We start from the raw sequence: 24,411 nt of genomic DNA on the forward strand, positions 1-24,411 counted from the left end.
ATGCGACAAAGCCTGCATCGCCCACTATCTCGAAGAGAAACGCCACCGAGGCGACTATTCGAGCCAGATCATACACTATGAGACATCCATCATTCCCAGCGGTAGTCTACCTGGCTTCGTACCAAGTTACATACAATACGAAGGTTGCGATTGGCTACAAGGGCGTCTCTACAGCTACCAAGGAGCCAACTGGAGCACGGACAAGCAGCCTGCACGCAGTATAGGCTTCGATCCTCTCCCTGAAGAAAAGCTTCATGTATTGGCCGAGGAAGTAATGGAAGAATGTGCGGTTGATGGTGTGCTTCCGCCAAATCGAGTCGATCTACGAGCATTTCAAAAGGGTGAAGAATATGGTGTTGGCCCCCAGCATGCGGGTGAGGATATGTATTACCTTTCCAACGGCGATACGCAAAACATCACGCTCGAGCCGTATCAGCAAGCGGTTGAGCGTGGTTGGTCGACGTGGTAGGCGGAGCTGAAAACAATCAAGTCGAGCAAGTCAATTCGAAAATCGCCTGTATGTCTTTCTCTAACAATGTTCAGACGCTATTTTCGCGCTTCGTGGGCATGTGATGCTAGTGCTAGAATAGGCTGATCTCGATTCCTTATATTCATACGGATGTACTCGCATATCGCTATCACATCTTCCAGTCCTCTTTGATGATGTCGGCTGCCTTCTCCGCCACCGCATACACCGTCGCCTGTATATTACCCAACGTCTCCATCGGGAAGATCGACGCGTCGACGACCCTAAGGTTCTTTGTTCCGTATACCTTCAATCTGCTGTCAACGACTCCATTCAATTCTCTAGGCATCATCGCACATGTGCCCGTGGGATGGAAAGTGCTCAACAGTCTCTCCTTGACGATCTCCTTCGCCGTATCCAAATCCTTAGCTTCCTTGCCCTCGGGCAACCTTCCGCTCGGCTTGAGAAGAGAAGCGAACGGCTCGGTCTTGATGATGGTCTCGATGTATTGCGTATACCGGGCGAGGATTTCTAGATCCAGCGGATGAGAAAGATACTGGGGGTCTAGAATGGGCTTTTCCTTCGGATCTGCTGATCGGACGTGGCAGAAGCCGCGTGAGAAGGGATGATTGTTGACTGCCATTATTGTGATGAAGTTTTTGGGGTGAGTTGGCGCAAGCAATGCGTTCATCTGCGTAGCACCAGAAGAGATGTTCAACTGCAGTGGCAGCATCATCGCGTATCCTGCTGCCTCTTTGGGGTCTAGGATTTGCTTCTCGAGCTGCTCGTACTGCTTCTTCTTCCAGAGTGGCAGTCCCTTGTCGTTGATGTATTCCTTTTTCAATTTCGCAATCTCTTCGTGGCTGATGCGACCATCGGAGTCGACAAGCGGAAGCATGGTCAAGCTGATCGGGATACCGACGAGCGGGCCGGTCTTAGTGGTTATGTATTGATGGAGTACGGCCTGGACGATATTCGGATCCCGCATGATGTCCCCAGAGAACTGCCCGTCGGCGATCTCGAAAGAAGGAGCAGAGATGGCGTGGTCCTGGAGGTTCTCACCCACACCAGGGCTATCGAGAACTACCGGTATACCATGCTTCTCAAGGAGTGTCTTCTGGCCGATTCCGGAAAGCTCAAGGACTTGCGGTGACTGGATGGCTCCTGCAGAAAGGATGACCTCTTTCTTCGCTACGATCTCATGGTTCGATCCATCTTTTGTTCGCACACTCACACCCGTTGCCTCTACAGAGCTGTCAGAGCCCTTCGTCAGGATCTTTTCGACGAATGCCTCCGTCAAGACCTCGAGATTTGGTCTCTTTGCAACTTCTGGAGTGTAGTATGCTGACGCTGCATAGCCGCGAGTTTTCGTCTCGGCATCGATGGACAATCCGCACGCGAATGTACCCAACTTCTCGCCCTCGATAGGATCATCCGTGTTGCACCAACCCATTTTGTCCAGGGTCTTTGCCCACGACGCCTGGAACGGTCCATACACATCTGGGATCGTTACAGGGACAGGGCCGTCTTTGCCATGCAGATCCTCATTGATGTAGTTTATGTTGAGGAGTTCTTTCGTTTCCGCACTCGGTGGTGTGAAGCGACTGAACTTGCGAAAGTATGGCGCGATGCCAGCGGCGTCCCAACCCTCATTGCCGAGTGCTTTCCAGGCTTCAAAGTTGGCCTTTGATGGATATACGATTGCGCCAAAATTGATGGCTGAAGATCCCCCCAGAACCTTTCCTCTGGGATGCGGGATCTGGCGACCGTTGACGTGTGTCTTACAAGCCCGATTGTCAGTTGGGTTCGATGTTCTTTTTCACGGCAACATGGCATCGTGCCGCTGGACTCACCTGAGGCTCAGACATGAAGTCCCAATCGTAGTCAGGGTCTCCATAAAGCGTTGATAGCATACCAACAGTGTCGATCTTTGGGTCTCGTTGTCGGTTGGCGCCAGCTTCGATCAGTAGCACGCTCTTGTCCGCATCCTCGCTCAGACGATTGGCAACCACCAACCCGCCGATACCGCCGCCAATGACGATGAAGTCGGGCGCTCTCGTGGAGAGTGCATCGATAGATGTAACGCAACCGATGTGCATGCTGTCGATTGGTAAATCTGTGTGCTTATGGTGGCACAAGGGAGACGCTGTGCGACCATCGCAGTATAACGCGAAAGTCTAAGCGACTGTCCCACCATAGGATCGAGGACCTTCTCGAAAGAGAAAGACCTTTAATCTGGACTCATTATCGACTCAACGCGCAACGGGCGGCTGCTCCCTCGGGAGATGGCAAGCGATGATTGGGAGGCACTAAGGCTGCGGGCCGGGGTATGCGGGTCCACAACGGTATGCCGAGCGCCTATCTTGTCGCGAACTTGCAAAATATCCACCTGTTTGCTTGATGATAGAAGACAGAGCGCGATTGATACGGCTAGTATCCCTCCAGGTGAGGGCGCGGAGCCGGAAAGCTTTGCAGCCTCAAGGCCCGGTCCCGCCCGCGCTCCACTGCAGCCTCGAAACGTCTCTAGCCAAAGCAGAAGTGCTCCAGTTACGATTTTCTTGTGGTTAATCGACGCGATAGCAAGCGGCTCACTTTTCATTCCACGCATCTAGATACCGTTGCATCTACCTGGCAACACAATGTAATTACATCCGCACAATAAAGACCCGCACGACTTTCTTTGACGAAGCTTCAAGATTGCACGCAAGATCCGACGAATGTTACGGTACCGCTCGCGTGCGCGACTGCGGGGCATGGTCTTCAACCAATGCCGCAACGCGCCCTTCACAGCCTTTTCGACAACAGTGCTTGGTGCAATCCCGGTGGCCTTTGGTGACACAACTTTCTGCAGAATGCCCGTCCTATTATTATTGATCGTACAATTCGCTGAACGGACCGCTCCGCAGGGAAAGACGTCATAAAAGCATGGAGTAGGCAAGCTTGAGACTGTAAGCTGACATGAGATTGCCAGCTGAATGGGGCTGTCAACTAATATGCGAAGTGCAGTCCTCTCAGGACAAGCTTTCCACACTAGCCTAAACAAGCCCGAGCTGACTCGACCCAGACATATACACCCGACAATCGCCATCGTAGCTCAATGGCGATTCGTCTCTTGTCTTTCAGAAAAATACACCTGCTTATTGAATCCTGACGTGCATCCACCTCCGTAAAAGATCTTGTTGTTTGACATAAGCATGGGGATATGTCGCATGCACTGCGCAGCAACATATTCTCTGCCTTGCGCATAGCCCCTCGGGGCCGTATAAGGTAGTATGCCATTACGCTCGCCACATTGCGAATGGTTTGAGCCAACGCCATGGCGTTTTCCAACCACACCATCTACCCTGTCGGGTTATTGAACGCATGCGGGGGCGAGATGATTCTGCTATATCAAACAACAGTCAGTCCTCAAATGCCGGTATCTCGTCCCATATCTTTCCAAGGCTATCTAGAACACTATATCCATTTGCAAACATGCTACCCTTTGATCCATTGACGAAAACGAACATCTTCCACTCCGATCTCGTCACAAGGCACTTGGCTGCGAACATCTCCCTCGTCGGTTTTGCTACCATACTCGTTGTGTTGCGGTTCATTACGAGACGAATTTGCGGGACTAAGATATGGTATGTGAAGACTGAAAATGTCTGCCAAGGGTGACATAATCTGACAAAGGTGTAGGTGGGATGACTTTGCCGCAGTGGCTTCACTGATCTTCACTATTGGTGGGTACAAGCCGGCCAGGGCGCAACGCCCATGCGATGCGATACCATACCGTTGAACCGGGACACTAACCAGCAACGCAGGCATGCTCGCAATGCACATCACAGACGCGAATTACGGGATGGGATACCAGACCAAAGAACTACCCATTGCCAATAGCATCTTCCTAGCTAAGCTGCTCATAGCTTACCAAGCTGTGTACTACGCCGCCGTCTCCAGCGTCAAGCTATCCTACCTCTTGTTCTACTTACGCTTTTTCACACTCAAGGAACATCGTATCTGGGTTTGGATATGCATGGGCTTGGTCGTTGCGTACTGGCTCGGTAGCATGCTTGCGACTTTTCTTTTGTGCACGCCTCTCGAGGCGAACTGGAACCCTCTTTTGGCCAAAAAGTACTGCCCGGATCACAAACACAGCACGGCATTCGTTGCGACTGGCATCTTCAACATGATAACTGATCTGATTATCATCCTGTTGCCCATACCATTCATCCGAAAACTACAAATGACTCGTGGTGCCAAGATTGGCTTGGTGGCGATCTTTGCAATAGGTCTACTGTACGAAACTCTGGGAGTCGCTTGCTCGGTATATGTCAGCTGATCTGAATCGTAGTGTTACGGCCATTTCCATCCTTCGTATCGTCGTTATCTTCGACCTCCTTCATACCGCAGGCAACACTAAAAACCTACCCTACGCAATGACCGACGCGGCTTTCTGGTCCGTCGCCGAGCCTGCTGTGGCCATCATCAACTGCTGCATCATGACTCTGCGCCCGCTTCTCAGACTGATATCTCCTACCCGTCTGTGGTCTTCCAACAGGGTCAGCCCCTCGGACGAAGTGAGCCATCCTGCAACTATCGGTGGGGGCTCTAAGCTGAGAAACAAGATTGGACGTGAGCATGACGAGTACCCGATTACTCTGGTAGAGGATGGGTTGGTAGACACGGAAATCGGACGTGTAGACAGTGGGGCTTGCCGGGGTTTACATGGTTATGCCGTCAGTGAGAAGAGTGGCGGAAGCATGCCGACCGTGAATGACGTATCGAACTACTTGGGTAGAGATTGATCTCTGCCTAGGCCCTTTGCTAACGAAGAAGAGGATGAGCCTTTGACTCAGGGTGGAGCCTGGCCGTGGTTCGGGCTGATCATCGATGTTACTTTGAGATGCGGAATGATCGTGGTAGCTTTGAGGTGCGTCGCTGTCGGTTGCTTTCCCGTCGAATATATACGAGAGATTCCATCCAGACTCGCGGTCACGCCTTTTTTTCTTTTGCCAGCAAAGACGGCAACAAGCAAGCGACACACTCAGCCGTGATCTTCGAGATGTAGGCAACAGCGCAACACGTGCGCGGCAATGCAACCCCCTGGCCAGGCAGCAGTCTCACGTGCGTCCGCCTAACGCAGCACGGCCCACCCTCATCGTCTATATAAACCTCCCCATCCCCCGTCCCTCATCTGCTCACCAGCTCTCTTTGCCAATCTGGCTTAGATCAAGTGTAGTATCTGTTCTTCATAGTGTAATAACTATGATTCCGCCACGGCGGATCATCCATTACTCTTATTTTTGTAGTTCGACCTCGGGTCCCTGAGCTCGCTCATACCTCGAGGCCACGGTGCCGCCAGTATCTCGCACTACTTCTGGCTGGCGCGACTCTCTTTTTTTTTCATTGGGTATCTTCGCTTGCGAGGATCTTGAGGAAGAAATGTTGATGCGGTTTGCTGATGTGTATTTCTAAAGCTAGTAGGTCGGTTCGAAGAGGAGAACTATACGGGCACAAGTTTCTTTGAAGATGAGCACTCTATTTGGTACTAGGCCCACGTGAACGTCTGCTTTTAAGGTGTGTTAATGTTGAAGTATGTACTCCGCACATTGTATGAAGTTTACCGATCGTATCCTTTTCGCGATTTTAATAGTTAGTACGGCTCAGACGGAATGAGCTCCTTTGTACCTTCTGCTTTGAACGACGCGTGAGAGTAGCTAACGGAACGCGTCCCGCTGTCGGGTTTAACATGCGCTACACGAAGGTAGCAGTAAGCGGCAGGACGCCTATCGGTAGTTGCGAAAAACACTTCCTGCACATGCTCGAGCAGACGTTGAGCTTTACTATGCTCCTCGATTTTACTCATAAGAGGCACCTAGACTCACGACACCTGCACCTAATGTTGTACAGAACTCTTGATGCAGCGTATTTGCTCAGTATAACGCGAGTATCACGCGCATGTCAGGGTCCTCTAGCGCCCCTTCGTATCGCAATCGCGCATGCGATGAGACGGCAGGTAGTTGACTCGAAGGAGAACCGTTTGCGGAGAAGATGTGAGCAATCAATACATGTGCCAAGGCTCGCCCGAGTCTTGTTCTGCCATAGCTAGGAGCGAAAAGTACGAGAGAGGGGTAGGACAAGCTTCTAGTAGTGCCGAGCGTGCCGGGTCTGGGCGAGTTTCTATTTTCGGTCCCTTGCCGACTGACACCTGGGCCACAGCGCGCTTCCAACAGCTTCACAACAGCTGTTACGCGCCGATGTTACTCGCTGTCCGAGATGTTGAGTGCCAACGGAGTGTTCCAAGACACGGTCACCGAGACCCAGGAACGCGTTTTTTGTCCTGCATGGGGCCCGGAGAGGGGTTCTTTGAAGCCATTAGGTTGGACCGATCGCACGCCGGGCTAGCTCGTATACCCCTAGTGCCCACGGAACAGTGGGCGGATCCACAAGTCCCTGACCAGAACCTCGGATCCTCTTTGCCTTGACGGTACGATCGGATGTCTTTGGACGACTCCTATAAGGCGTCGGGAGTCGCCCCGTTGATGGAGTGAGGGGACGACGAGCGTACCGCCGTTGTCGTTGCCGCTTCTTCACCCACTACTCCTTACTCACCACCGTCGCTCTTTCACGCTGTGCCATCCTTTCTTTCTGCACCTGATCCTACGAATACTCGGGTCCGCTCTTCATTGTAGTCGGTTCCTTACGCTCTCTTCTTTCTTTGTAACAATCTTCATCTCACGAATTCAAAATGAAACTCGTCGGTCTTCTTCTGCTTGTGCCTTTGGCTAGTGCACGAGCTGTACGATACCACCACCAGATACCCATTGTCGAAGAACCCCTCGACAAACACACTAGCGCGGAAGGACTTGATGCGCCTCCCAGCATCGGCGTCCATTTCACAACATCACAAGCAGTAGCAGCTGCGCGGTACCCAAACGGCACAACCATCGACGTGGCCCAAATCCCCGGAGATGCCGAATACATAGACCTAATGTCGCGGTGGATGACACCACACACTTCATCAAATTCTCCAAACGACAGCAGAATCCTCACAGAATTCCTATCAAAAGTCCACGCAACCCTCGAAAATGAACTCGGACACCCAATCACAAATATCACATCGGCCGTCACATTCCCCTTCTACGGATCCCATGAGAAGGACTTTGAAAACGCTTTACTATCAGCCGGTCTCGCTCTATCAGAGGATACCCCTTCGATATACTCGGAAGCATACGCCACACATGCCGGATTAGAACACGCTTCATGCGCTTCCGCAACACTCCCCCACCAACACCAACACATCCTCGTCCTGGCCTTCGACTCCAGTTCCTTCAGCGCAAGCATGCACGAAACCAGCTGCTCCCCTACCAAGATCAAACCACCAACCCCCCACTCCCGCATGATCAACTACGTCGCGCGAAACGATCTCGGCTGGTGGAGTCTCCCCGTCTACGAAGCCCCCCGCGCAAAGTTCTGGGCGAAGCTACAGGAAGCTGTTGTCCATGCTGTGGGCGGATTGGGTGTGCCGCCGGGGAAAATCGTGTTGCTGGGGAGTCATGGTCAAGATAAGGAGTTTAGGGTGCAGGTGGAGCAGGCGCTTTGGAGGGAGTTGGAGGTTGATGTTGGAGCGTTGCTTGGGGGACGGGGTGGGAAGGCGGAGAGTGAGTGGTTAGCCGCGAGGGGGGCGGCTGGGCTGGGGTGGCGGAATCAGAGTTGGAGGTGAAATGTGGTTTTTTTTTCTATTTGTTTGGGAGTTGGGGGGCAAAAGTACGTGTGCGAGTAACAAAGATACCCATAATTTATATCATCACGAATCGTCATATTTATCTTCGCCTGAAGCAATCCAGGTCATCTTTCATGCTACTCCGACGATACCTTCGTACCTTTCCTGGGCGCACCCCTTACTCTAGTCTCCAAAGTGTTACATATATGGGCCCGCCCATGTACCATCAGACTGGATTTCTTTCACCCGAGACCTCGTCTCCTGGTCATCACCTTTCCCCTTCTACAGCCTTAGTCTCGAAGACCACGACAATCGTGTCTCGGAGCTGGTCACGAACCTGTCGTGATCTCAGCTCATCCACAAGCCGGTGGCCGAGATGTACCTCTGCTGTATGCGCGTTTTCGCAATGCTTGGCCCCTTTGGCGGTACCACAGAGAACAAGCGCGTCGTCTCCGGCAGCGTGTATAGGTAGTTCCTTGCTAACCGTCAACGTGGTATTCCGTTTTTATGGCTTGTCTCGGCTTGAGGTCTTGCCTAACGGTAACAGCAGTAGTGACTTTGGATATCTTCTCCCTTCGGACATTTTCTCTACTTGGTAGTTTCAGCGTACCAGCAGTACCGTTACTATTAGCGTCATAGCGTACAAACACTGCGTCAGGGCTCTTTCGTTCGCGTACAGACACTTGGTCAGGAAGCCGATATGCTCCATCCCAGCAATTCTTTCTTCTTCGTACTCGGCGATGAGTTTGGAAGCCTGGTCCAGCCAGGCTTGTTGTTCATTACATTTGGCTTCCCACGCTGCGATTTGGCCATCGTAGAATTCGGTGAGCTCGTCGAGGACGCCTACTAGAGGTCCGGGAGATGGTGGTGGTGATGGTTTTGGAGCGTATGTGCCCAGTTTTCTTGATGGTTCGTCGAAGGCGCTTACCAAGGGATGGGGAGATGGTAGCGGTGTGGGAGTAGACACGCACAGCGTGGTGCCCAGCTTTCTTGGTGAATCCACGAAGCTGCTTATGAAGGGTTGATGCGATGGTAGCCGTTTGGGGGTATACACGCACAGCGTGTTACGCTGGTTGCGTACCTTTCTTGATGATATGGTCATGGTAGTGGTGGATGACATGGTGGTATTGCTGTGCGGGTTTTGGCTCAGACTGCTGTGAATGTAATGGTTTGCTTAGAGAGTTAGTGAGAATGTTTGCTTGAAAATACTTATGTGGTGCCATGTCCAATGTCCAGGTAAGGTCACGATGTGTGAGGTAAGTCGATGACCATGAATCGTTGGCATTGTGAAATAACGGTATAGACCTTGCGTGCACAACTCAGAGCACATGCCACTTCGGATGGTTCGGCGCAATTTCGCGCAAACGTGGATGTTCAGTGTATAAGTTTGGTGGGTGAGGCGGCTGACGGAGGGCTGTTCACATGTCGAGGCACGCGTCGGTTTTAGCGCGGCGGTTGCGTCAGTGCTCCGAATGGTGATCGGAAATATACCGCCCTAGAACAACAAGGAACAACATCCATCCTCAGGCTGCCACCGCGTCCATGCCAGCTGTCTTCTTCACATGAACACGTGAGGGAAAGAACACACGCTAGCACCATGATATGATGCGATTCTTCCACGACTGCTTCTCTTAAAAGTTGCAGCTCACGCCCACACCAAACCACGCCAGACGTCATGGCAGGCAACGAGCCCACACTATCGTCTCGCGCGAACCAGTACGTTCGTGAGGTTCTGCACAACACCGAAGCCCCGCCCACGATCCCCGTCCGCTACTTCTACACGTCGCCGCTCGCTATAGACGACCCGCTGTCTCCGCTCCCGCCGCCGCCCACGGGCACGTCGACTGCGAAGAGAGTGCCACCGCGGCCCTTCTCCGAATACGACAACGAAGCCATCCAGGAGTCGTGGCTGGAGCTGCGGAAGAAGATCTTGAAGCACACCGAGGAGTTTGGGGAGAAAGATGCGACGGGACGCGGTACGCCGACCAACCCGGCGGTGGAGCGGCTGAAGAGGAAGAGAGGCGCTAGTGCCTCGAGCGAGGAAGGCTCGATCCAGGGACGAGACATTCCGTCTGGGCGGTCATCGAGCAGAGGGCAGTACTCGAGGTCTGCCGAGCTGGTGGACAAGAAGACACCCGGCTCCGGTGGTGGCAGCTACGGCCAGTCCATGTCTGGCTCGCTGAAGGCCTACGACCCCGGCCCAATATCGCCCCTCGAGCCTGCGACGACCGGCACCCCGTTCATCCGAGCCCCATCGAGAGGGAATCTGGCCAAGTCGTGGAAGCCTGCGCCTATGGAGGGAGGCCATCGGCCGACTATACACGAAGTGGACAGCTACAAGTGGGATGACGACATGGAACCTGCTCTGTCGACGGCCAAAGACAAGGCGCCCGCGCGAAAATCCTCCAAGCCGAAACCGGGGCCATCCGCGAAGGTGCCCGTGGGAGTCTCAAGACTGCATCACGTAGTCATGGACACAGAGTCAATACGGATGGAGCCTATATACTGGTCGCCGCTCAGCGACGTCGCCCAGATAGTGCGAGGAACGTGGTTCTACAAAGACAGCATGATGCCTGTCGAGGTGGAAGTCGCCAACATGCTCGAAGCTGGGTACATCGAACTGAGACCTTGGACGCAGACATGGACGGACGAGCTCAACAGTGCTGTCGAAGTCGGTGCATTTGGTGAGATGAAGATACTACACCACCTTTGGCCCGAGCGGCCGAAGAGAGCAGAGAGCAGGCCGTCGACTTCGCAGCAGATGATGCAAACAGCAGGTCTCGTTCAGAGTACCCTCCCTGAAGAGGACGATGACCCGGAGAAGGAGCGCAAAGAAACCGTAGAGAATGCCTGCGACTTGATCGATATCTCCACAGGTCCAGAGGGGCCAGACCACAAAGCAGCGGGAGATCTGGAATACGGTGCCGACGGAAGGAAGCGCCTGTACCTGAAAGCGGGTGTGATATACTCTAACGACAAGGAAGCCTTCATCCTCAAGCCAGCACTCCAACCATCAGACTACTACGGGCGGCGACCACTAGCGAACTACATCCGCAAGGGCAGAGCGATCGGCGTGCACGTAGTGCGCGGCTTCGACCAGGCCGTCTGGGACAAGCTACACCCGAACAAGAATTCGCCAAAGGCACAAGCAGCACGCGAAGGTGTCTCGTCATCGCAAGGTGGCGCGCCACAGTATCGAAGGCAGAAGTCGGACCCTGACCTCGCACAGTCAGAACGACCGAAGGTGTCAGACCTGGTGTTGGTCATACATGGTATTGGGCAAAAGCTGTCAGAACGAATGGAGACGTTTCATTTCACGCACGCGATGAACGCCTTTCGAAGAGAGATGAACGTCGAGCTTGGGACTCCGGATGTCAAGCGGCATCTACGGAAGGATATGGGGGGTGTCATGTGTCTGCCAGTAAGTCACCGTCGCAGTAATTCTCGATCAATATACTAACACAAGGCAGGTCAACTGGCGACACCGCGTATCTCTCGACGTCGATAACACCGAGGCTCCCGAGCTTGAAGACCCATCTGCGAACAAATACACACTCAAAGACATCACACCCGATACGCTCCCCTCGGTACGTGGCATTGTTAGCGATGTCATGCTCGACATCCCATACTACCTCTCGCCGATGCACAACCCCAAGATGATATCAGCTTGCATAACAGAAGCGAACCGCATCTACCGTCTGTGGTGCCAGAACAACCCTGGGTTCGCAGAGTACGGCCGTGTGCACTTGATCGCCCACTCGCTCGGCTCGGTGATGGCCATCGACATCCTCAGCCAACAGCCAACCTATGTCGATCCGCAATACACCGACCCATCCTTCCCCGAAGCCGACCTACCCCAAGACCAATTCATCTTCAACACAACCGATCTCTTCGTCTGCGGCAGCCCCGTCGGCCTCTTCCTCCTCATGAAGAACGCAAACCTACTCCCTCGTCGCGACAAAGAGAAACCCGGCGCCGACTCCTACGCGGCCCCCGGTATCGCCGGCGAGCAAGGCACATATGGCTGCCTGGCTGTCGACAACATCTACAACATCATCAACCCCTACGACCCCGTCGCCTGCCGCATAAACCCCACCGTCGACGTCGTCTACGCCTCAATGCTCAAACAAACCACCATCCCCTCCGCCTCAACCTCCTACTTCGCCTCGCTTAACCCCTTCCGCTCGTCCACCTCCTCCGCCAACAACGCCGCAAACGACAGACCCACCACTATCCGTCTACCCAGCAACGTCGAGCTTGAAACGCACAATTTCACGCGCGAGGAGATTGCGGAGAAGAGAGCGTATCTGCTTAACGATAATGGTCAGATCGACTACTACATGAAGTACGGTGGTGGGCCGCTGGAGATACAGTATTTGACTATGCTGGGTGCACATAGCAGTTATTGGCTTAGTAAGGATTTTGTTAGGATGATTGTTGTTGAGGTGGGGAGGGGGCTGGGGAAGGAGGGCACGGTTAGGGAGATGAGGGCCGTGAAGAAGAAGATTGCTGTTGGGGGTGCGACGTAAGGATGAGGTTCTGGTTTTGGGTTGAGATGGTGGGAGGAGAATGGGCAAGGCGCGCATTCACAGGGAGTCTGTCGGCATTGCGGTATCGGAGTATGTGTTTGTTGGCATCTTTTAGAAGTTATACCCCGTTTTTTACGCAATTTGGCAGGAGTTTGAAGTAGTATTCGTTTAATTCAGACTGAAAGCAGCGACGTGTTTATAGTTGAGTGTCGTGATGGGTTGCTTGTCATTTCTTGCAGAATGTGTCAGTATCGCTCTTGCGCACATCTAATGCCCCTTTGCCATGCGTAGTTGCTGTAAGCAGAATGTTCTGTTCGTATCACACGATGAGAAAGTCCATGAGGAAGCCCTCTTTGGATAAATTCCTTCTCTCTCGAATTCGGACGAGGTGGAAAGAAGCCCTATTCAACACTAACGACTACGCTGTTACGCTAATTCAATGTCGGCGATAATAATCAACACATCTCTCCCACGACGCGAATTTTTCATGTTGATCCTCGTCCTCCCAATCAATCTCCACCTTCTTGCCTGCGTGCATGCGCGCAAAAGCGCTGCGACGGGATTTAAGCCAGTTTGTATGCGTTGTATCGAGTATCATGGCCACGCGATCGGCGATCATCTTGTCGTACGGAGTTTCTGTGGGGTCTCCCTCTAATGTAGATCCAAGCATTGAGATGGGCTCAGGGTCGTCGATGAAGCCAACATGCTTCATAATCGCAGTCATGGTGGATCGCCGGAGTGATTCACCGGGTGAAGTCCATGTACCGTGGCCTAGAGCTTCGACATCGTGTTCCCAGCCCGGTACTTTACACCGCTATCGCATTGCGATTGTTGTGAGCGCACGATACCACAAGTACATCTTCTTTGGCCGGGTATCGGTTTTGAATTTCAAGATGCGTCCATCGATCGGGTAATCGCGCGCTTGACAGCGGCTGCTGTCTTCACCCGATGGACTCTTCTTCCAGGATAGATCCAGCAGTCGTAGTTTGTACGGCTCTATGTCGGATTCATCTACTATCTTCCCGGATTCCGGGTCGATGTCACCGAGACAAGCAGGAACGATGATCATTTGACCCCTGTCGAGGGCGTCTTTGAATGTTTCGGGTAGCACGAGGCTATTCGACGGGTCCATCAAGTGGCCCTGGTGGTTGGCTGCCTTGCCGAAAAGGTATTCGCAGGCGCGTTCTCCGGTGTTGTAGTGCACTAGATGGACGGCCTGGAGCTCGTCCTCACCCGAGTATCCTCGTGCGACAGGGCACCACAAAATTGAATCATCAGCAAATCTACTATAGTAGTCGATGGCATCTTTCTTAAACCTCTCCGACGCATTGAGATCGCGGCCGTCGGGACCTTTGTACCATGCTTTGTGGACTTGGGGTGATTGGTAGGGCTCAACTAAGCGCTGGGTTATGGAGCCAATGTATGAAACATCGGTGACGTCGGTCTGTTGGTGAGCATCGACGTACTCTCCTTTCATCTGATTCTTGAAGTCTCGCAGTATGACGAGCAGCTTGCGGAGGCGGGCTGTAGTTGTCTCGGCATGCATTATCAAACGCAGCGTTTCCGACTTTTGCATACTACCGTGCTCCTCGGTTATTTGCCACTGGCGGATGGTACAATGGTGCGCGTCGATTTCCGCACTGAGCTTTGTGGTGATATCGTTATGCCAGGTTTGGTACTGTTGCTCGATTACTTTCTCCCATTCGTCTTGTGTTATTTCTGGGTCTCTTCTCAAAGTCTTCGGATTTGACCATGTATCGAAATGATGATCGCTCGAACTCTTTGCAGCCGCTAGTAACTTGCTAAGCTCGACATGAGCAGTCAAAGATAGCCACATCTTCCTTCGAAGCTTGGTGGTAGCTGGTGATGCAAAGCTATCAAGCTTTAGAATGCTTGTAGGCGCATACCTAACCGTTTCTGATGATTCTGAGTCGCTTGCTGTGTCGTACTGCGGTGTTCCCGGCGCTTTTGACTCTTGCTCTGTCTCAAGGCTTAGCTCTTCTTCTTGCGCCTGAATCCGCTGCTTCTGTTTCTTGTTTATCTTTGCCATTCTGGGCTCTCGTTGGTGGGCCATCATGGGGGGGTTTGTTGGCGGGCGAGAGGTATTCAATGGATTATGCGTTGGAACAGCTCAGAATAAAACGAAGGTGGTAGCAATATACCATGAGTCACATAGGCGCAACTTGCGAAGAAATACCTGGTTCGCGGAGCAAGCATGACTGAAAACTAGAAGCGACCATGGTACGCATCAGTGAGGACCCTTGGATGACTAGCCACTCACAGTCATCGCAATACAAGCGACTAAAACAACGTGTCTCGCCGTTCAATGAGCGTTTTGATGCGACAAGACTCAATGTATCCGCGCGGCGCGAGGGGCTTTTTCAATGACAAGAGAGAGCTAAATACTTTTCAAGTCATCACATCCATCCATCACACACCCCAACCTACTGCCCCAACAATATCTTCATAGTCTCGACCCCCACGCCCAGCACCTCCTGACTCCTACTCCCCTGCAACACCCCCTTCAACTCTTCCACCACACCCTTCTTCTTACAAACCTCTACCCCCTCTTTGACATCCACCACACTCCTTAGACAAACAATCCCCCGATACCTAATCCCCTCATCGTCATCCTTGCACAAGCCCACAAGCCACTCCACACTCTTATCCTGCTTGAGGAACTCGACAACCGCAAGATCCACACTCAGCAACATCGCCAGCGCACCTCCAGCCGCTGATCGTGTCGCGGCGTCATCGACATCCGTCATAGCGAGGAGGAGATGAAGTCTATGTTTCGCCCTTGGTGAGCCATCTGCGAAGTTGGAGATGCAAACAGGAGAAGCCATGAGGTTACACAGCAATTCCGTAGCCGCACGCCGAATCATCGTGTTGGAACTAAGTAACAAATCGTCCACAACCGTATCGAAAGATTGGCGGATGATATGGTCCTGTGTATTCCTATCCAGAGAAGCGAGGTTCGTGAGTGCGAGGAGCGCTTCAAAGGCATGCAGTTGCCAAGACGTAGACTCAGTCCGTGTGAGTTGGCTGAGGAGGGGGCGGATGGCGGATGCGCTGGGTAGTGCGGCGTTGAAAGCGTGGGACGGGTTTATGCTTATCAAGAGCCGGGAGAGGGCTTGGGCTGTGGTGGGGAGGGCGGCGGGAGGGAAGGGCGTGGTGCCGGTTGTTGAGAGGTCGTTGGTCGAGGAGATGTGGTCGTAGATCTGGATGAGCAGTTTGACCGCGCCTTGTTGTGCCATTGTGCCGCGCGATTTGGTGTCTTTGGAGAGGGAGAGTAGGATTAGACTGCTTTGGGTGAGGATGGATGGGGAGCCCTTTTTGCAGACTTGCACCAGCAGAGGGACAACGCCGGCGTCTAGTACGCGCTTGCAGCGTATGGCGACGTCTTCGTCGTTGAGGAGAACGTGCGGGGTCGATGGCTTTTGCACGTTGGCGTAGGCTTTGAGTTGTGCCATGCGCTTTTCCTCTTCGGATTGTAGGGGCAGGTATTGTGTGATGTTGACGAAGATGGTCAGGCCACCGAACACAATGTTCTTGGGTGAGGAGGGGTCGCTCATGGTCTCGATGAGGCGTTTGAGAAACTTTGGTGACTTGGAGAGATCTTCTCGTACTTTGGGTTGGAGCGAGGCGTAGGCGAGTCCTTCGACTGAGTCTTGCTTTGAGGATGTGTCGCCTCCTATGACCATTGACTTGAAGCTGGCGATTAGGTCGCTTTGGTCTACCTTCTCTGCCCTCACGATTCTTGGTGCATCCTCTGACGGTTGCTCTTCGCCTAGCTTGACGAGGACAAGCGCGGCTAAGTTGGCACGCTTCTTGTTCTGGCTTTCTGCGACCACGTCCTCCAGCCATTCTCGGCAGTTTTTGCTGATCGCCTCTCGACAGTTCTTGTCGACACAGGCAGCGCTGATTAACTCTAGAGTGGCCTGCTCAAGGTTGTGCGACTTCTTGCTCTGGACTCTTGACACCAACGTGCTGACAAAGCCATCCGTGAGGAAGAGCGCAGCAGCAGCCGTAACAGCGACGGGGAAGATAGCCGCAGCCGCCGAAAATGCGATGACCAAATCATTCGCTTCCCCTTTCTTCGTCCGATGCGTAACAAACTTCGAGATCAACTCGCTAGCAGTCTCCGGCGCAAGCTCAAACAACTTGATACTCGCAAGAGTAGCCTGACTACGCAGACTAGCAGGCAGACGAATATCGAGCGAAGTGAGGATGACATCGAAACTATCCGCATCAATAATCCCTTTGAGATGCTCCGCGTAATGAGCAAGCAGCTGCGCGATCCCCTTCATCGCACGCTCAGGATGCTCAAGCGCCTCCTCCATCATCATCGCCAAACTGAGCATGAAGATATCTCTATGCCCCGTCTTGAAAGATTCGTCGTCGGGCCAAACCGCCCGGTTGAGACAGACTTTGAGTAAGCCGTCGATGGAGTCGTCGCCCCGCTCGAACATCTCGTAGTAGATGCGTGTCGGCTGCTCGCGGATGGCTTTGGCGACCCACATCTGGGCTCCGGGGTTCTGGAGTAGTTCGCCTGAGACCTGGTCGAGGATGTCGTCTTCGCCTTTGAAGTCGAAGAGGATGGCCATTGCTTGTTCTGCTTCGTCCTGCTTCAGGCCATGGGTCCGGATCGCTTTGAGTGCCTTTTCGCCATCGTGCTCGTCTTTGCTGCGGACCCAGGTTCGACAGTGGCCTAGTAGTTCGCTTTTTCCCTCCTCTTCTTTCAGTGCAACCCATGCCTCTTTGATCCGCGGATGCTCGGGTGCGATCGTACTAGCTTCACGCAGGTACCGAGCTGCAACGGTTAAATCGCCCGACTTTGTGCTTTCATTCGCCTTCTCGGCAAGTTGCACCGCTCTGTCTTCTTCAGATGAGGATGCCATTGTTGATTGTATGATGAACAAAGGTCACTCTAACGTGATGACCTTTGGAGTTCATGGATGCCCACGTGTCACGGGGCCTGGATCGATTTGATGGACGACGCACGGGCCTCTGCGGAGCTGTTTAGTGGAGCGCGGGGAGGTTGATCATCCCTTCCAAGTTCAGCCCTGGAAAGAAGTAATAGAGTGCGCCTTTGACTCAGACTGCGGTCTGGTCCTAGGTTAGGCTTAGTCTTTGAGATCGTACTCTGGTATACAGGATGATTGTAATAGCTTTGATGAGTTCAGCCCTAGAGCTTTCAGCAGCTATGTCAAAGTGCTCGTATCGTCATGATTCGCTTGCAATGATGACTGTGAGTGGTACTTAGGGCTATGAATGTCAAGGTGTCGTCACTGCATCAAATTGCGTCCAGAAGGTAGTATGCAAAGACTATTCTCGATTACCAAATGCACCTCATCCCGTCATTAAAAGATCTAATCCTCGCTTTCCCACAGTGAAGCGTGCGAGGTCCAAGAATATATACCTACGCCTAGAAGATGCTCAAGTATAAATGCTTCGCGAACGAGAAACAATGAGACCGACCGCTCTGAAATGATCATGCAAAACGCCATGCCAAAACGCTATGCAAAACGTGCGCCAATTCCCAGACCTCCCTCCCAGGTCCCCGCGACTCCAAGCTCATGCATTCTACTCCATGCATACAACCACCCTACTTCCCCTCATCAACCGCCGTATCCGCCCTCTTCCTCTGAATAACGCCCAAAAACAACAGTCTCTCCCAAACATCATCCTTAACAAGCACCCTCGTCTTATCAAACGGCAGCCCATCCAACTCCCTCAGACTCCTACAAAGATTCGCCAACATCATCTCAGTAACCCGACGCCTAATCCGGGTCTCATAGTCCAATCGCTGCAAGTGCTGAACATCGGCTTCGACTTCGCCCTCAGGCAATACAAAGCGGTTGGTGAGTTGCTCGTCGGAGGGTTTCTGCCGGAGAGACAGGATGCGGTTTTCGCAGGTGGGGGCGTAGAAGCGGAGGGTGAGGGGGTTGTCGCGCCAGTCGAGGGTGGAGAGGGTGGGGAGCTTGCCGAGAACCATGGCGTTGGCGCGGAGGCGCTCCAGTTTGTTGCCGGCGAGGAGGAGGGTGCTGAGGCGCTTGATGTTGAGGAGGGGGCGGAGGTCGGTGAGTGAGTTGAAGTTGAGGTTTATGGAGCGGATGTTGGGGGTTAGCTGGCCGAAGTTGTCGGGGAGTTCTTTTAGGCCCATGGAGGCTAGTTCTAGGCGTTGCAGACTTAGTAGGTGGGAAGAGATTTGCAGGCCGTAGGTTGGGTTGAGGGAGAGATAGAGGTTGCGGACTTCGGTGTTTCGGACTAGGTTGCTTGCGCACATTTCCATGTCGGATTCCGAGTTTAGGATTTGTTCGCGCGCGGAGAAGGTGCGGAGGTGGCGGAGATGTTCTAGTCCAGATACTTGCGTCAGGCAGTTTCCGTCGACGTAGAGAGATTCAAGCTTGGGGAAGTACTGGTCGACGTCGAGGAGTGTTGTTCCGTTTCGGCACATACGAATCGAGCGCAGGAATCTGCATGGCTTCAGAGGTCCATCAAGAAGGGGAAACTCCTCGATTTCGTTGTCATCTTCTGAGAGTCAGTATTGGTCCAATGAGTATAGCAAGGAAAGACATACCAAGGTTGAGATGCTGAAGCTGAGGTATGCAATGCAGATTCCGCACTTCAACCAAACGATTCTTGCGCATATCCAGGTCTGTGAGAGATTTTCTATCGCACGGATTAGCAGGGAACAAGGAATGTTCAAGTTCATATGCTTACAGATTCGTTCGGGTGAAGTCAACCATGTCGATCTCGTTACCACGAACACTCAACTCCATCAGACCATCGAGGTGTAGGATGCCTTGGAGGGATTTGATCTTGTTGTTGTCGGCCTTGAGTATGCGGAGATGCACAAGCTCAGCGAGACCATCAAGCCTATCGACGTCGTTGCCGGAAATGTCAAGGTGCTGAAGGTTGACGAGGGTCGTCCAGGAAGTGAGTCCGTTCAGGCAGTTGTTCTGTACTTGTAGTCGCCGCATGGTGTAGGGGATGCCCTCAACCTGATTGATCTTGTTGTCCGAAACATCAAGTTCTTCGAGAGAGTAGCAGAGCTCATCAAGGCGGTGTAAACTATTAAGGTCCTTCTTCCGGAGATTGACGCTGCGAAGATCCTCCCAATACGGCTCATCAGGCTCAACATCTTGCAGCGCCTTGACGAGCTCCGCAGTACCCTGGGCATAGCGGTCCTCCAGGGCCTTGGAAAATCGACTCCCGTTGTGCTTTACGACAACTCGATCCGGAAGGTCAAACTCGTCGATCTGGTTGAGGGTGAACTCGGGGAGATCGCTGAGCATGAATGTAACATCCTTGACAGGTGATGACGGTGCGGCCACAAGTGTGTCTCGTCGTTCGTGTCTGAGCGGAGGTGCGACGTTCATTGATAGTTGCATTCGATAGTTCTTTGACGGGGCATCGTCCAAAATCGACAGATCGCCATCTCCGTTGAAAACTGGCAAACGACTGGGCCGCCCATGCGACACAGTGTTCGTCTGTTCCCAAGCAGATTGTTTCTTTTCTGACCTCTGCTGCGCACTTGATGGTCCCCATTGGTTTTGGCGGCGCTGTGGTGGTGCGCTTTCGGAATGCTGGTCCCGCGTAGGAGCCTCGTGCTCAGCGATCGAAATAGTAACATTGCGCACTCGCGGACGTTGGACACTTGCAGGAGCATGGTCCCTTCCTTCAAAGTACTGGATCTCGTGTTCGATACCGTCTTCCTCCGACTCCGGTATGGCATACGTTGTAGGCGCATGGGGCATCTTGTGTGTACTGTAGTTTCGCGGAGCTTGCGTGCTCCAAGAAGTGGCCCGTGTGTCAGTCTTGGGGAAGCTCCACCCGAAGTTGGAGGCCTTGGAAGGCGCCGAGCTTGTATCTGTGTAAGCGACACCTTTGCCTTCACGGGTCACAGGGCGCGAGTCCTCTTCGGCCCCGGGTCTTTCCGTGTCCTCAAGTATGGTTTCTGCCGTAGGTTGAAGACGAACTGGAGAGCCTGCTTTGTGATCCTGCTCGTGGGTGTCTTCGACTGTCAGATCGGGAATGTTGCCAAATGGATCGTCTTCGCTTGCGTTCATACCACTAGGCTCATCCTCTAGTAGGTGCTGTTGTCTGGAAGGGCTCTTCTGACGCACCCATATATTCTTGTCGCGGTCAAAGCTCATTCCGGCTACCTGCTGAGGGATCAAATGCGCGACCGCTTCGGGTGCAAGGGTCGCGACACACTCGGAACGGCGTGATGCATTTGTGACAATTGTGTTTCCAAACGATGAAGCTGTAGATAGAAGCGTGTTATTTCCGCGAGGCTGGGAGCTGGGTCGCTCGTCGCTATCGGCCCGGTGCCTATTGGGATTGTCGGTGATCCGGATATCATCTTGCTCAACCACCACACTTTCGTCTTCCGGTGTCGCAGATCCTCTCAAACGTGATACTCGTATAGAATTGACTGAAGAGTTCAGGAATGTGTCGTTCTCGTGCTCTTGATATTTGCGGAGGTGGTCCATGATATCAGCATCCATGTGTTGCGTTCTTTGGTCCTGCCAGGAAGACTGCCGACCCTCTTTGCTTGGGGGCCTTTCGAATGTCAACATACTAGAAGGATCATCGTTGACCTCCTCGAGCAGTTGTGTCTCGGCCTCGGTCTCCTCAAGGCTGCCCAGACCGCTAGTTGGTCTGCCTTTGGTACGGATGAAGTCCATGATCTTGAGCGCTTCGTCGAGGAAATCCTGTGTCGTGACAGATCGTTTGCGGTTCTTATCGCGAATGTTGGGCTTTCTCTTCAAGGTAAAAGCGGCAATTTGATTGGCAACGGCCTTTGCTCGATCTCGCTCCGAGTCAGTATCTGACATGATTGACGAGTCTAGGTGTTCGCGGATGGTGTTGAGCTTCGGTGACGACAGGATGAATGCTTCAGTAGCTTCCATAATCTCTGCTTGTATCTCCTCTCTCCTGCGTTGACTAGGCGTGGGGTTCCGAGGTCTCAAAATGTGTCTGCGGGCCAGTGTTTCGGAATCGGCAATCTTCTTCGAAGGGTCTTGGCCAGCTTCCTGTCGTGTACGTCCAACAACGGCTTGTATGGCTGCGTGCGAGCGTTGTACTGTGCCCTCAGCATCACTAGCCGCGTGCTCATCGTCTTCATCCTCATCCACCGCGGTTATCGTCCTTCTGCGCTTGGGCGTCGGGTTCTTGAAAGGGGATGTCGGACCCCTCTTCCCATCTGCGTACTCGTGCACGATTTCTGAGAAAGATTCCGGCTCTGTCTCAGAGACCTTTCGATGTGGTACAAATTTTGGCCGGCTAGCACTAACATTCCTAGAGGAATTCCTTGTATGGCTTGATAGGTGCCTCTTGGCCTTTGAAGGTTCCACTTTGCCTGGTGATTCGTCGAGCTGGAACTTGAAGGGTGGACGACTGCCAGGGGGTGCGATGTCTGAAGAAGGCGAAGCGTCAGGTGCGCTATCGTCATGTGCATCGTAATCATCGTCGGAACATATCGCCGAATAGTCACCGGAATACTCGTATTGGTTCAGTTGACCCTGACCGAAAGACACAACTCTGGAGGGTAGTTGTGACTTATCCTGGTCGGGGTTCTGGAAGCTTTTCTCTTCTACCGAAGTCAACCTCGATTTGTTCGGCGCCGCCTTGGCTGACTCTATCGTGCCCTCCTTGACACTTGAGGCTTTCACGCTGGAAGCCTTCTCGGACTTGTACTCCAACTGACTAAGTCGTCGCTGTATCCGGTTGCTTGTGAATGTGTCGTGGGCATCGAAGAGTTTCAAAGGACTTCCAGAGCCCTTTGCGCGATCCGGGCTGAGGAACTGTTCGCGCCGACGATGTGGCGTCGTTGGGTTGTTGGTCTTCAATGCTGGGGGAGGAGTAGGGTGCTTCGCGGTGGTACTAGACTGGGCCGTGCCAGCACGGCTGCTAGACGGTCGCGCCCCAGCTATTCTTTCCGGCGATGGGCTGAGTGGTTTCCGGTGGAATGATCCGTCTCTAGAGTATCCGCCTCTTCGGAGCTCCACATTGCGATGGACCTCGCCCATGTCTGGGGTACCGGCGGGGAGGCCTTCGGGTAGCGACTCGTCCTGTAGCCTGGCGAAGGATGAATCCTCGCGACTGTGTCCCAGAGCACTCTCCTCGTGCTCAGTCTCGTACTGTTCTGGTGGCGGCGATCCAATCTGGCGTAGGCGGTTGGCAAGCTCAGATCCTCGGAAGTTGGGAGTAGGCTTGGCGGTCTGGCTGACCTTCATGTTGGCGGTCATGGTGAGATAGACCGGACTGAAGTTCTCGTTCTCGTATTCTATTTGGCCGCTGACGGTTCGAACGGGATCGCTGGGTGGGGGCATGAGGTTTGTGGTGCATTCCGACGATCCCTCTTCGTGTACTGTTCCGTCCTGCGAAGGTCCCTCCTGGTCTGTTTGTTGTTGTTGTTGCTCGTCTTGTTCCGTCTGTTGCGCGTTGGGTCGCGATTTGGGCCATGGCGGCGGGCTCGACGGCAGTGGCACGGCACTGAGGCCCTTCAGCAGCCCGAGCCTGCGCTTTGGCTGGGCAGAGTCGTCTGGTGCGCCTGCAGCCGGCCGCTGGAAGATGTTCTCGAGGCCTGTGGGGCCGAACAGGTCGGTCTGGTTGCCGTAGCCGACTTCGCCGTTGACGAGCCTGCGTCTCCACTCGGGCGTGTCCTGGGATCCTGGCTCTTTCGTGGGTGATCTCGCGACCGTGTGGTGCGCTACTGTTCCGAATTGCATGCCGGAGCCCTGCGACATGGAGAAGGACGAATACGAGGCGCGACGCGGGGGCTCGACGTGTGACGCGTTGGGCGACGACGGGGCGGGGGGCACGTTGATGTCGCTGAGGCTGCGCTCGAGGAGGGCATTGCGCTGCTTGGGCGGGCGCAGCTCTTTCGCGATGCTGCGCACCTGGATCTCGGAGAAGGAGCCTGAGGACTGCCGCATGCGGGGAAGGCGGCTGCGGGCTTTGGCCGACGCGCTCTGGGGCGTTTTCGTCGCGGGCGGGCTCTGGGCATTGTGGGCGCCTGTGTCGGGCGAGGGCTGGTCAACCCACTCCTCAGACAGGCCCTCGAGGTAGGCGAGGGTGTTGGCCATGGTGGTGGTGGTGGTGGATGTCTCGCGTAGGCCGGGTGGCCGTGATGTCTCGGGAGGGCGACGCTGAAGATGCGGTGAGAGGGAAACTTGTTGGCGAGTCCCCATGCGCGTCGAAAGAATGCTATGCTAGCGCAAACGGCATTGCTTCTGCAGCGGCGGCTTCAATGGCGCAAGAGTGGTGCTGCAACGCGTCGCCGAGTCGTGCTGACTTGTTTATCGATATCCTCCAGGGCTAGCATCTACTATGACATCTCGTCCCGACTGCACGGCCATAATGAGTGCGCTAACTCGTCATCACCACGGCAACCACATCGATCTCCCGCCTCGCGACAATGCGCCGATGAGGCCTATCCCGATATTCCAGAGCACTAGGCCACCCCAAAAAACGGCTATTCCTGCTCGGCGGCGTAGCAGATCCTCCACAGCTGTCTTGGCGATATCCTTCGCTTGACACCCGAGCTCCTCCACGCCTTGTTCTATTTACGCCGCGTGGCAGCCACGATACACACACGCCGCCCGAACATGCCATCCGACCTGGCCCCACCTATTCCTACCACACCGTCACCACTACGCACATAATACTGTCACATGTTGGGACTATACTCGAAG

At 53.7% G+C, this 24,411-nt stretch overlaps 6 protein-coding genes across 6 annotated transcripts; 2 read left to right on the forward strand and 4 right to left on the reverse strand.

Moving 5' to 3' along the window:
- Positions 1–638: 638 nt before the first annotated feature.
- On the reverse strand, positions 639–2,565 carry J4E90_006210 (uncharacterized protein; the record flags this gene model as incomplete). Its single annotated transcript, XM_051435759.1, has 2 exons — positions 639–2,246; positions 2,320–2,565. 2 exons carry the CDS (start codon positions 2,563–2,565, stop codon positions 639–641), a joined length of 1,854 nt encoding a protein of 617 aa, XP_051290617.1.
- A 1,709-nt stretch (positions 2,566–4,274) lies between these two features.
- Positions 4,275–5,256, forward strand: J4E90_006211 (uncharacterized protein; the record flags this gene model as incomplete). The annotated part of the gene is given in 2 exon segments (XM_051435760.1): positions 4,275–4,721; positions 4,741–5,256. 2 exon segments carry the CDS (start codon positions 4,275–4,277, stop codon positions 5,254–5,256), a joined length of 963 nt encoding a protein of 320 aa, XP_051290618.1.
- Positions 5,257–9,849: 4,593 nt separating this feature from the next.
- J4E90_006212 (uncharacterized protein) lies at positions 9,850–12,703 on the forward strand (the record flags this gene model as incomplete). The annotated part of the gene is made up of 2 exons (XM_051435761.1): positions 9,850–11,595; positions 11,645–12,703. The coding sequence occupies 2 exons, from the start codon at positions 9,850–9,852 to the stop codon at positions 12,701–12,703; spliced, it is 2,805 nt and encodes a 934-aa protein (XP_051290619.1).
- An 814-nt stretch (positions 12,704–13,517) lies between these two features.
- On the reverse strand, positions 13,518–14,753 carry J4E90_006213 (uncharacterized protein; the record flags this gene model as incomplete). Its single annotated transcript, XM_051435762.1, has 1 exon — positions 13,518–14,753. One exon carries the CDS (start codon positions 14,751–14,753, stop codon positions 13,518–13,520), a length of 1,236 nt encoding a protein of 411 aa, XP_051290620.1.
- Positions 14,754–15,147: 394 nt separating this feature from the next.
- J4E90_006214 (uncharacterized protein) lies at positions 15,148–17,604 on the reverse strand (the record flags this gene model as incomplete). The annotated part of the gene is made up of 1 exon (XM_051435763.1): positions 15,148–17,604. The coding sequence occupies one exon, from the start codon at positions 17,602–17,604 to the stop codon at positions 15,148–15,150; it is 2,457 nt and encodes an 818-aa protein (XP_051290621.1).
- A 707-nt stretch (positions 17,605–18,311) lies between these two features.
- On the reverse strand, positions 18,312–23,802 carry J4E90_006215 (uncharacterized protein; the record flags this gene model as incomplete). The annotated part of the gene is made up of 3 exons (XM_051435764.1): positions 18,312–19,237; positions 19,287–19,378; positions 19,430–23,802. The coding sequence occupies 3 exons, from the start codon at positions 23,800–23,802 to the stop codon at positions 18,312–18,314; spliced, it is 5,391 nt and encodes a 1,796-aa protein (XP_051290622.1).
- Positions 23,803–24,411: the final 609 nt, after the last annotated feature.

Source organism: Alternaria incomplexa (assembly GCF_024043165.1).
Source record: "Alternaria incomplexa strain BMP 0042 chromosome Unknown scaffold_8, whole genome shotgun sequence".
NCBI lineage: Eukaryota > Fungi > Ascomycota > Dothideomycetes > Pleosporales > Pleosporaceae > Alternaria > Alternaria incomplexa.